Source organism: Cyprinodon variegatus, unplaced genomic scaffold, assembly GCF_000732505.1.
Source record: "Cyprinodon variegatus isolate N-32 unplaced genomic scaffold, C_variegatus-1.0 Scaffold557, whole genome shotgun sequence".
Taxonomy (NCBI): domain Eukaryota; kingdom Metazoa; phylum Chordata; class Actinopteri; order Cyprinodontiformes; family Cyprinodontidae; genus Cyprinodon; species Cyprinodon variegatus.
The window spans coordinates 362210-374895 of record NW_015151010.1 but is presented as its reverse complement, the minus strand read 5'-3'; the positions used below and the strand labels follow the sequence as shown (position 1 = coordinate 374895).

Below are 12686 nucleotides of genomic sequence, written 5' to 3'. Positions count from 1 at the left end.
ACAATATCCTGTTACATTCCAAACACTGTACTCGCATAGTCCTACTTCTTTGACAGGAGTTTTGTAAAAGAGGAAACCTTGGGGAATCTTTTTATCCATTGGCCCCAGTCTCTCAGGGAGTTCCCCAAGGTTATACTCTTGGACCACTTTTGATTCTTCATAGGCATCCATCCTTTAAGCTCTACTGTATTTTTAGAGATTATGTCTCTTTTTATAGAGGTAGACAAAATAAGACTGAAAAGTATTCATGCCCTACTCATGTATAGCTGAATATTTTAATTTCATCAACGTTTTTCTTTTAACTGATAGTAATAACATTTTAGAGCGGACCAACCAGAGTTGTCACTTTAATCCAATAGATAATCAATGCAGATAATGAAAGGATTTAAAGCTCATCACAAATACTGTAGATGAATGATCAAAAATACTACTGGAAACTTCAGTCAGACATTTTTAGAACGATTTTAAGAAGCAACAGCTTATATCTATTTGCAAATGAGGTGCAATAATTATTTTTTGCAAAACATTTTCTGAATGTTTTAGACATTAAAGCTTGAACGACTTCTAACCTCCACAATCTCAATGAGGCAAAAACATAGAAATACTTATCTTTGGTCTCCATGGTAATTGCAGCATTCCTTGTAGAGGTCGTGGAACATTAAGCCTTTATAACATCTTACATTAAAGGCTCTTGTGTGGCAAATTATTTTAGTTTTAAATAAAACAAAAATAATTACACTGGGACTATTTTATCTGCAGCTTTTAACCGTTTGTTTTTATTTCTTATTTGAAATGATGACCTGACTTTTAACTACATTCCAACTATATTATTACTGTATAAATCAGGATACATTGTTGTTAAACAGTTCGGTCATTCATAGTAAATCCAAAGCGCAGTTTTCTAAAAACAATTATGAGGATGTTTCCCCAATACTTGCTATACTTTCTCCCTGTTTGCTTTAGTATTTAAGTGTTGAATCTTGCTGTTCAATTATTTAATGAATGTTATGGACAAATATCTACTACATGGCTGTTTTCTGCCGTTCAAAGTTGTAGCTCCTAAATTAAGAAATATTAGCGTCTCTATATATTCTATCTCTTCATACCAAGTTATAAATCTAACAATAAAATCTATATGTATTCATCAGCTTTCATACTGTAGACTCTTTTTACACAATTTAAAGCCTTATTACTCTCATACTGTATATCCTTTCACTTGTTTTTGTTTAATTATGTAGGAACATACTTTTAATGCTTCTCATGGTTTACTGTTTTAGGTTATTTGGTTTTTACATTTTCCTCAATAGTAAACTTGAACTCAAACCTTATTTATAAAGTTGTACAGAAACTAAGCAACACACTCTTCTATTTACTGTAAATATTGACTGGAAATAATACTATGACCTCTCTTCTGATATAAAATGAGTGTTACTCACTGATGGCTACTTCTTCAGAAGTTAAAAGTGACCATAAAGTAGATTGGAGATGACTTGGACCAAGATTCAGCCAGAGACCCCAAAGCAGGGGCAGCAAAGATACTCGGTTGATTAATTTTGTGATTATTTAATATCCTGTTTTCATCAAAACACTTTGAGATGAAAACAGACAGGATTCCATCCAGATGGGGGAATCCTGGTTGGGACTTTAAGGGAAGGTAGAGCAAATCTTGACACGTGTCTCAAACACCACAACAAAGCCCACAGGACCAAATAGCTCGGGGTCAGTGTTGACTAAGGGGCAGGGTCATGCGAGTACACAAACACATAAGGCGAGTGCACCCTTAAAAACACACACGTGCAGACACACACATTCAAACATGCGTAACTGATCCCCTCTCTAATGGTTCCCAGAAGCCTGGGCAGGAGGTTCTTTGCTCTTTCATGGGAATAGACCTACAATAATAGATGATGGGTTGTTGTGGTGAATGTGCACATGTGCTTGCACATTCTCATGTGTGAGTTTATTATTTGGCATGCTGCTTCAGCCTCCAACATAGGGATAGTATGGAGAACAACAACCAAGTGGTTGTTGTTCTCCATATTAATTAAGCAGCATATTACTGTGTGTTTGTGTAGTACTGTAAGCTCAATTTCGAAGCTATGACAATACACAAATTCTTATTTATAAATTGAATTAGTTGATATTAAGAAATTTTAAAGAAACACTTCGCATCAGTATCATTGGAAGCCAAATCAGGGCTACAGATAACTCTCCATTCAGAATAAACAAAAAATGAGAAACCTTTGAGTTTATGCACACAGTACTGTACTTTCACACTGTTAAGTATGTGTGAGTATCAAGGATGCTGTGAGCTGGAAAACTAATTTGAGTACATGGACCTTTGAAATTCTTGGACATTTAAAAAAATATCTAGCGACCACTGCAAATAAACTGAAAATGGGTCATCAATAGGAATTTCAACAGGTTAATGACCCAAAACATATTGCAAAATCGACTTTGAAGTATTAATGAAATCAACCTACACCTGAGGTAATTTCAGTCTCTTTATGCATAAATGATATGGAAAACCTGCAAGTTAAGCTGATCTTAAAATAATCTGCTAAGTGGAATGTGTTTTTCTCTCTGTGCACCTAAAAAAGAAGTTGCACAACATGTCAGAATAAAAACATTTGTATCCTTGCGGATTTTCTTAACAAGTGACCTGATGACATAAAAATATTTCTCTACTTATATGTATGAACTCAAAATTGAAAATCTAGATTTTCTAAATTTTCAGGAGATTAAGCTGATATATAAAATTTAAGATTTATTTGAAACTCTTCATACATTGTTTCCAGAAGCAGCACCAAAGCAGCACTTTTTAGGTTTTGACCCAAGCATTAACTAAATTTGAGACATAAACATTAATAATCTAGGTCAATATACAGCACTTTGTCGAATACATTGCTGAATATATGAACAAGGATGCAGCTTTACAGCAGTTTGAATCTACAGCGGTGAATATGGGCTTGCCTTTTCAAGTAACTCCACAACCTCTCAATCTGGCGATACTGTTTTCCCCCAATAGTTGTTTTACTTGTTCTGCTGTTTGTTTTAGATTTAATGGATAGAATCTTGCTGTTCACTTATCTAATGGAGAAATATCTGCCCTCCTTCAGCATTTCTATTTCCACCAGATCTGTCATTGTCTCTGGTTTTAAGTTGTGGCAAACTTGCCTCATGGGGGGATAAAATGTTCCGACTGACATGTCTTCATGACACAGTTTTAATAAGAAAACCAAAACTCTTGGAACCTAACTTCAATAACTTAACTTACCTGTGTTAGGGTTGAGGCTAAATGTCCCTCCTGTGTTGCCTGATTGGATTTTATAGGTCACCCTTCCATTTTCCCCTTGATCAGCATCTCTGGCCATCAGAAAAAGCACCACAAAGCCCACAGGCTGGTCCTCCATAACGCTGACAGCTGTTGGCGATATGAATACTGGTGGATTGTCATTCTCGTCGGTTACATAGATTCTTGCTGTGACAGAACCCCAATGCCTCTGGCTGGCATTGAGGGCCGAATCTGTCGCCTTAACGACCAGCATCATTGTTGACGTGACCTCATGATCCAGCTTGTGACCCAAAGAGAGAATACCAGTGACAGGGTCAAGTTTGAAAAGCCCAGGGGTATTTGGCCACTGCTGGAGAATAGAGTATAGCAGTTCACTATTAGGCCCACTGCCATCCTTATCTGTTGCCTGGAAAGTATAAACAGAGGAGCCTGCCTCCGTGTTCTCAGAGATGACGATTGTGATGGGGTCTTCAGCAAACTCAGGGGAATGGTCGTTGCTGTCTTCTATGTCAATGTCCAAGTTGACTAGCGTGCTTCTAGGAGGGACCTGCGAGAAGTCATCCACTTCGATTTTCAGGCTGTACCTTTTGTCTCGTTCATAGTCAAGAGGACAAGCTAGGTAAACATCACCAGTTAGGCGGTCCACGACAAAAGTCCCATCCTGATCGGTGCCTCCGATCACTGTGTACGTCACCTTGCCCTCTTCGGTGGTTTTTCTGTCATGGAGGCAAACCGTGCCAATAACAGTGCCAGGAGTGGCCTCCTCCTCCACAGAGTTGAAAATTACGGAGTGGGTCCTCGTCTTAGTGTCTTGACTGCTTTTGCTGATCACCTGTAATTAAGTAAAACCAAAGTATATGCATTATAATGACAAGCAACATTAAAATCAATAGACAACAGCAGATTCGATCCAGTCTTCTCACTTACATTGAATGTGTTCAGTGGTAGAAAATTAATCTAGTCACAAGAGCTCTTTTATAGATGAAAGGGCAGCTACCATTAATTATGTTCAATATGATACTTGTATTACTGCCAGGAAAAATAATAGATGATAAAAGTAACAGAATCAAAGGAAGAAACAGTTCAAGGATTTGACTTTAACACTGCAAAATTGATTCCTCGCTTTGTACTTTTTGAAGGGGCTGTTTATTCTTCTTCAAATATTACAGCATAGCATGAAAAGAGCACAAGTTTAACTAAATAACAGCAGCAGAATGAGTTTCGAACGAGTTTCTTTCTTTTTTCTGTTCTCACAATAGATTCCAACAGCAGTTTCCTAAATAAGCTCTTTAAACATGTTTTTAAATAAGGCGATTATAATAATTAGCAGAAATTTGTAATCAGATGGAAGAGTAACATGAACCTAAAAACATTGATATTAAAAAATAAGGAATTATTTTATAAATGCGTCAGCAAGCAAGAAAAACAGCGATGTTTGACCGAATTAACTAATAATTATGAGTGTCGTGTTTTTCTTATAATAATTGAAAAGAAAGAAAAACTGAACTGGTATTTGGTGGATATGCCAGTTCTATTTTCCAAGAACCCTTGAATTATTGTTTCTTCCAAGACTCTTTATTTTCTTCCATTTCTCTCCCAGATTATATATTACCTTTAAAAATAACTTTAGTGATGTATTTTAGGTTAAGTGTAAGTAAAGCTTTGCAACTTTTTGTAAAAAGGGCTACTGTACCAAAAAAGTGTTGAAGTCACTGGGTATGACCTTGATCTGAGCATTCTACAGCTGGTCTTCATCATAAGCCAGCTGGGAGTATTTAATTTAGACCCACTTTCCATTTCAACTTGAAATTTCCCTTTAGAAAATTCACAAGAGGAGAAAAAAGGGAGGAGGGTGGGAGGTGGCCTTGTCAGAAGTGAGGCTGATATGTCGGCAGCTAGTCTGAGGAGCCCGGAGACAAGGATCCTCTCAACCCTGGCTCCATTCTTTGATATTAAATAGGTGTGTAGTGAGAGTGTTTGTGCTGGCTGAGCTCCAGTCTGAGTCTGACCTGAATTGTAAGGGAGCAGGAGGTGCTGCGCGGGGGTAGTCCTCTGTCAGTGGCTGTCACCGTCAGAGAATATTCGGCCCTTTCCGAGTGGCTGAGAGGGGATGATGAGTGCAGCTCGCCGGTGATTGCATTCAAAGAGAAACGCTCAGCCCTGGGACCTTGAAGAGACACAAAGTTTAACGTTTAGCAGGAGATGATAACTATAGGAAGGTAAAATACACAAACCTGAAGTGTGAAAAATAAAGGCAAGCGCTTTAGTTTGGATGACAAATGATCATGAGAAACAGTCTCCTTTGTTTAACTTTACTTACAGACACAAAGAGGTGATTTACTTTTACATTAATGCATACATAAGACTGATTAGTGGGAGTGAGAAAAGTATATCTATTTTTTCATATACAATCATATTCAGAAAATTTAAATACAGTAAGGAGTTAAATCATTCATTTTATTAACACAATTTTGAACCGTATTATACAGGTCAAGGACGCATACCGATATTTTCACTCCCTCATTTCTGCTATGTTGATTTTCTGCTTAAAGTTAATAAGAACGCCATATTTAAGTTTATAATGTTACATCGTTGTTCAACATTATTTTTAACATAATTTTTAACACTATTTTATTGTTAATCTGACAAAGGAGTTTCGTCCAAATGCATCATTCAATGAATGTCAATGCACATGTATGTTTTTTTAAACATATAGTTTTATTGGTCATCCTTATGCTTCATCCTTTATTTTCAGATGATTGTGTCACAATGAGAGAAGATTTCTTGCTATCTGACATTTATGGCTTCTATTAACACCTATGGTTAACTCCACGTAGGGCCTCTCTATAAAAGCACATTCTTTTATTCCTATTTCTTACTTTGTACTAGAACCAGTCCATGTTTCTTACCACAGTTGATTTATCAAAATCATTTCTTTTTGCACTTCATTCTTTAACACCTTCTGAAAGCTCAACACTCTGAGAAATTCAAGCAGCTGCATACAGTAGATGTTTCTGCTGTTATTTAATCACATTCCTCCTGCACACACATATCAAAAACGTATTTGCATGTGATAAAAATCACATTGCATATTTTGGCATGCATTCTTTTCAAGAATCTCCTCATAATTCCAACTGAGGAATAGCCAGGCCAGTGTTGGCAATTCAGCATTGGATTTATGTGCACTTTTGGAAATGATGTTTTTGTGATTTTGTGTGCTTGAGGTTTGTGATCCTTTTCACTTTTGATTTCTATTTCTATTTCCAGTTTTAGTTTTATTTTTTTATGTATATTATCTTGGTCAGGCTTGCTGTCTTTATCTAAATTCTTCTATAGGTAAAGTGGCATGGCATGATGGTATAATGGAATGTTGCTTTGCAGTTGGCGATGAAGGTAGATTTGTGTCTTTAGTTTTCAATAAAAAAGGTTGCTTAAATCAAAAAGTATATTTTCAATTAAAAGCGCTTTCATTTCAATGAAAAAATAAATTTAATCAAAGAAAAAAGTATTTGAATGCGAAAATGTTCAAATAAAAATATAGTTAGAACTCAAAAAGATACATCTGAACACTGCTTTTCTTTGATTGAAAATGTTTTCTTTGATAGAAGTTTTTTTTTTTTGTTTAAAGCAACTTTTTAATTGAAGTAGAATTGTTTTTTGCTTGGACCATATAATGGGTAGGACATTTGTGTCTTGATCATTCAATCAAAAAAATAAGTTTCTTCAAACAAACAAATAAGTACTTACAATTACAATTAAATTATGTTTTTTCTTTCACTGAAAATTTTCTCTTTGATCAAAGTAATCTGTTTCCAAATTTCTCATTGTAGCCCTTTACTTTAACACACAATAATAAAAATGTAGGTAGCTTCTCACTGAGCCACTGATATAGAATTGATATAAGCACAGTGTAGCTTTTGAACATTTTGCTAATAAAAATCTTGACATTCGTGTTTTTGGTCTTTCTCAGGACAGTCTTTTATTGATTCCAAGAGAAAAAAAAAACTTTTTACATTGTGTGGAGCTCAATCTAAATAGTTTCACCCAACATGAAAATGATGCTGCCTTTAAGTAAAGTCAGAAAAAGGCTCTTCTTTGAGAAACTCTAACAGTATTTTCCAGAACAGGGGATTTACTAAACTGTTCCTAAAGCCAGATTGCCACATCAGCAACAGATACATGATGAATCTTGATGCAAAGCCATTTGATGGATCTGAAAGTGTCCAGTTTAAGCTTCCAGGCACCTTTTCCCAATTCCTCCACTATGCAAAGCCTTTGCCATCTTTGTTGGAGGAAATTTCTCACACATTTGTTGGCCAACTGGAAATTCTTTGTTCACATTTTTCTCCAAGATAAAACCAAACTGTTTATTTATAGTTTTTCATCTATTTTTACTAATTACTAAACACAAACTTCCCATATTCCACTTTTTAAAAATTTCAATAAAAATAAATTATAAAATGAAGAGTTTTTATGAACATTTTTTGATATGCGATATACCGTACCTGATAAGGAGTACACTATTGTGCCATTCTCTCCTTCATCTGGATCTTTGGCTTGCAGCGTTCCCAGCACAGCACCAGCAGGTTGACCTTCTTTCACCTATTGGTTAAAAGCAAAATACACCAATATCATTTTAAATATGTTCTTTTTTTTCTAATTTCTCTGCCTTTCTATGCCCTTGGCTTAATGACATCACCTGAATGAGGATATTTTTCCCTGATTGACTATGAATAAAAGCTGGGTCATTGTCGTTGTCATCAAGTAGAGTAATGAAGACGGTGCCCGTCGCAGAGCGAGGGGGTGAACCCCCGTCTTGTACCACCACCATCAGCTGATAACTTGACTGCTGCTCTCTGTCGAGAGTCATCCTTGTACTGATTTCACCTGGGGAGGAAAAAGAGGGATGGATGAGAGGGAGTTTATGCAAAGAGACGAACACACTAGAATAATGATGAGGGACTTAGCAGTCAGTAGGCTTTTATCAATGACACTCAGGAGTAACAGACATAAACAGCATGTGGTTTAATACACTCGCTCGCACACACGCACAAACACACACTCACATTTATAAGTGGATGAGGATTGGCAGATGCTGTGGAGGTGCATAACTGAGTCAGACACTGATCACAAATCAGAGCATGCATCTCTACCCAAAGACCAACAGGCTCAGTGGGCCAATTAAAGCCTAAAAAGATACTCCATGCTGCTGTCGCCATTATCTGACTTATTTATGACCATAATCTGGAGCCAACTTCACTCTCTCATCTTTAAAACATTACTCAGTTAGCTGGCTAAATCCATTTTTTCTAATTTATTTTAACACCACTGAAGCAAACTGTTTGCTGGAGTTAATTAGCTTCCAGGGCGTTAAACAAAAAACAGCCAGTCCTTTTAATTCTGAATGCAGTTCTAATTCATATACTGATTTATTACATACAGGATCATTTTCTATGTGCTAAAAAAATCAAGAATACACTCAAAATTCTGTATTAATTTTATTTTCTAGTTCATTTACCTTTTTCTTATCACTTATGTACATTTCTATAATTATCCAGACACCACTTGTGCACATCCTGATGTAAGGAAACAAGCTAAGTTCAGTTTCGTTTACTTACAAACATTTGTTTTTACAAACCTGTGTAGCTGTTTATCTGGAAGTGGCGGTCAGTGTGCAGGAAGCGGTAGCTGAGGCGTCCATTAGACCCACTGTCCCTATCTGTGGCCAACACATGACCAAAACCTGTCCCTGCAGGCAGATTCTCTCTCACAGCCATGAAAACTCTCTGCTGGGCGAGCCGAGGAGCATTGTCGTTCTCATCGGTCACAGATATGCGGACCGTGGCGCTCCCCGTCTTTTTTAACCCTCCATGGCTCACGCTGGCAAGCACCGTTAGGAGATATATGTCCTTCTGCTCCCTGTCTAGGGAGTTTTTTATGAAAAGCCAGCCACTGTCTGCTGCTATGCCGAATCCTGCGGCATCTCCATCTGGACGAAGATGATACATTAGTGGGCTCAGATTACCTGAGCCTGGGATCTCTCTGCTCATAGCCCTGACTTGTAGGAAGCGAGTGTTTATAGGAGCTCCTTCTTTTAGTTCAACTCTGTAAGTGAGGGTATCAAATACAGGACCTTGATCATTCTCTGCTTGCACATGAACCACAAGCATCAGGGTAGCACTAAGCTGGGGCACGCCTTTATCTTTGGCAATCACCAAGAGGTCATAGCGGGGGTTAGTTTCATAGCAGAGGCTTCCAACCAGTCGAATCTCTCCAGTGCTGCGCTCTATGCTGAAAATCCTCTGAATTCCACTTGGAGAGGAAAGGTCGAAGCTAAGCTGTCCATTGAGCCCTGAGTCTCTGTCCTCTGCTTGGATGCGATACACCACTGTGCCCATTTCTGTGTTCTCTGGCAGTAGCAGAGACTCTGAGGACGAGGGTAAAAACACGGGAGGATTATCATTGATGTCTGCAATGGTGATCTGAATACGAGTCTGTCCAAATGCAGGAGGGTTGCCGCTGCGGGCCTGCACTTCTATATCAAGAATTGGCTGAGTTTCATGATCCAGTGGCAGACTGGTCCTTAAGGCTCCAGTGTCAGGATCCACAGTGAAGTAGCCTGCTGGGTCCCCAGAGCTTATTGTGTAAGCGATGCCCCTGGAATTACCTGTAGTGACAAAATGATGCTCAAACAAAGGCAACAACTTTCTTTTCATATATGCATATATGCAGAAGTTGCAGATTTCAGGTCATAGTTTACTTCCATAGTCCTCACCTGTCTTACTGCTGGCCTGGACGATGCCGACCACTGTTCCACGCAGGGCGTCCTCTGATACAGTAAAGTAGTACTGAGCCTGTTCGAATACAGGGGGTGCCACCAGCCCTGCCACCACACTAATGTTGACTCTTGCATTTTCTAAAGCCAAGAGGCCACCACCATCTTGAGCAGAGATAACCATGGGAATAACGGAGTTGGCTTTCCCATAGACTGACCGAGACAGGGAGATAACACCTACAAAATAGTTAAAAACAGCTTAGTTTATTTGCTTATACAAAATACAACCATGCTTTCACGTGATTAGGAAAATCCTTTTTCCAACCTGTGTCTTTGTTGAGGGTAAAGTATGGGGAGGCTCCTCCAGGTAGTGTTTTGTATGTAATTTTGCCGTTCTCGCCTGAGTCTGGGTCATAGGCCATCACTCTAAGAACAGATGTCCCAGGGGCACTCTGTGTGCTCAAACTAACAGCGTAACTGAGTGGGTAAAAAGCGGGTCTATTATCGTTCACGTCCACCAAGTCCACCTTCACATAGGCTACTGAGCTCAGTCCACCCTGCAGAAGAAAACAGACAAACCTATTGATATGCATACACCAAGCAGCAGGCTGTTCAGACTGTCACTGAACATGCACCACCTATGTGATTGTGTTTAGGGGTCCTAGCCCTGTAATTTCCCTCCATTTGTATCAATCCTAGAAAGTAAACTATCTATTCTTTTCTAAGGATGTTCATTATACGGAAAATGTAAAAATAACGGCAGTCACAGGATAATACATTTTGAATAGCCAGTTTAACAGTAAAATGTTGAATGTTAGGAAATAGATAAAAATAATCAAAGAATATGTGCAGATAATCCAAATACTACACAAGAAAAGTATATCAATTAGATGAGATATTATATTCATGCTACACAATTAGATGTAATAGCTGTCTCAAATGCTCAATTTGAATTTACCAAGCTAGACTCATAAGGTTTTAAGTTACTCTTTGATGATTTATTTTTGTTTGTATGTAGCAGTTCTCTTTTTAAACACTAGGAGCTTCCACTTAGAAAATGTAATACTTTAATGTATTTAACTGATGCATGTAGATTTCATCCAAAAACTTTGTAGTGCCTCGTCTTATGGTGATAAAGCACTGCAAATCAGGATGAAATAATTCACATCCTTACTTTGCATGTTCTGTTCTTGGTATCACTCAGAAACATCATTAGTAGCAAATTGACTCCTAACTTCCTTTTTTTATTTTTACAGACATTTAGATTATTACAGATATTAGGGTAGATAATTATCAAAGGCAAACTTGATGATGGTTTAAATGCTCATGAAACAGCATATACTTGAATTAAGTTCTTAAATTCTCAAGACTGGAGTTGATTTAAAAATGTTGAAGTCTTATTAGGTTGGGCTACTATTAGTTGTTAGTTTCCACCTGCAGGACTAATTAATCTATGTTTTTCATCACATCAGAACCCGAACAGATTTTTCTACTGCAGGTAAGATATTGATTGCTTATATGAAAGCAACATAACCTCTCTCCAGAAATCATGAACTCTCCCTTAAAAAATGAAAAAGAAAAAAGAATTAAAGCCTGTTAAAGGTTCAATGTGTGGTGGAGACTGCTAAAGAAACAGATTTGTGAATGAGCATAGATTAATAACTTCCCTCGGGAAAGAGAAATATCTCAAGATCCATGTTGGGCGAGTGTTCCCAAGGAACCTGACTCTATTTCATTGGCTTTTTATTTGAAAAGAATACTGTGCAGGCTTTTCATTTGGACCAGGTGGCAAAACCAAGGGAGGTGGTAGTTCAGCTTGTTAAAGTATTACTCCTTGACAGTTGAGGTATTTCTCCATCTGATTACTTTAACATACCCAAAGTCATTTTCCTTCATATAAAACCTTTCCATCTTTAAGTAGTTTTTGGCAGCCAGCGAATAAGATGGCTGAGCAAGACTACCTACCATGAAGAGCTTTCCTGACTGTTACTTTTTACAGTAATTTTTTTTTTTACTCTTTTTATTTTTATATTTTTGCATTGCAGGTTCTGTCTTTGCTCTGCTGTTAAAAAAAAAAAAAAGCGTGGCTGCCATGTTTATAGGATTACAATGTGGCTCACAGGATTCCCATTAAGCGTAATTTCAAAGGACGGTGGCTTACCCCGTCTACTGCAGTTACAGTGAAGTCGAAACTGTCCGGCCCTTGATCCCTGTCTACTACAACGTTAGTGCAGATCTGGCCCGTCTCCTTGCCAATGGTAAACTGAGAGGGAACAGCACTGTTACTGCCAGAGCCAAGGGAGTAGGAGACAGAGCCAAAGGAGCCTCCATCCGCATCTGTCGCCGTCACCTAGAGTAACAAAAACATGTCAATGGTTAAAAACGACAACACTGCATGTTAAAATCAGGGCAAGTATGGTATGCTAAAGTGGCAACATATGAAAATATTTTTATGTAGAGGGATGCAAGGGGGATGACCGACAAAAAGCAGGAGCATATGAATGCTAGAAGTCTTTGAAAGCATCTTTGAACCTATTCTTTAGGCCAAACAGGACTTCTGGCTGAATCTGAATCAGAGTCAAAGAAGATTTTTGGCAGAATGTTGATTGACTTTCA

The 12686-nt window shown here is 37.9% G+C and overlaps 1 protein-coding gene across 1 annotated transcript in view; it reads right to left on the bottom strand.

The window, feature by feature from the left end:
• LOC107095568 (protocadherin-16-like) overlaps positions 1-12686 on the bottom strand; it is a 103841-nt gene that overhangs the window by 13499 nt on the left and 77656 nt on the right. Inside the window, exons 3-10 of the mRNA XM_015391707.1 lie at positions 12232-12420; positions 10396-10627; positions 10071-10307; positions 8934-9962; positions 7995-8182; positions 7801-7897; positions 5305-5462; positions 3278-4127 (exon numbers count right to left, since the gene is read on the bottom strand). Of these exons, the coding sequence (XP_015247193.1) occupies positions 3278-4127; positions 5305-5462; positions 7801-7897; positions 7995-8182; positions 8934-9962; positions 10071-10307; positions 10396-10627; positions 12232-12420 (2980 nt within the window). The remainder of the gene's footprint in view (positions 1-3277; positions 4128-5304; positions 5463-7800; positions 7898-7994; positions 8183-8933; positions 9963-10070; positions 10308-10395; positions 10628-12231; positions 12421-12686) is intronic.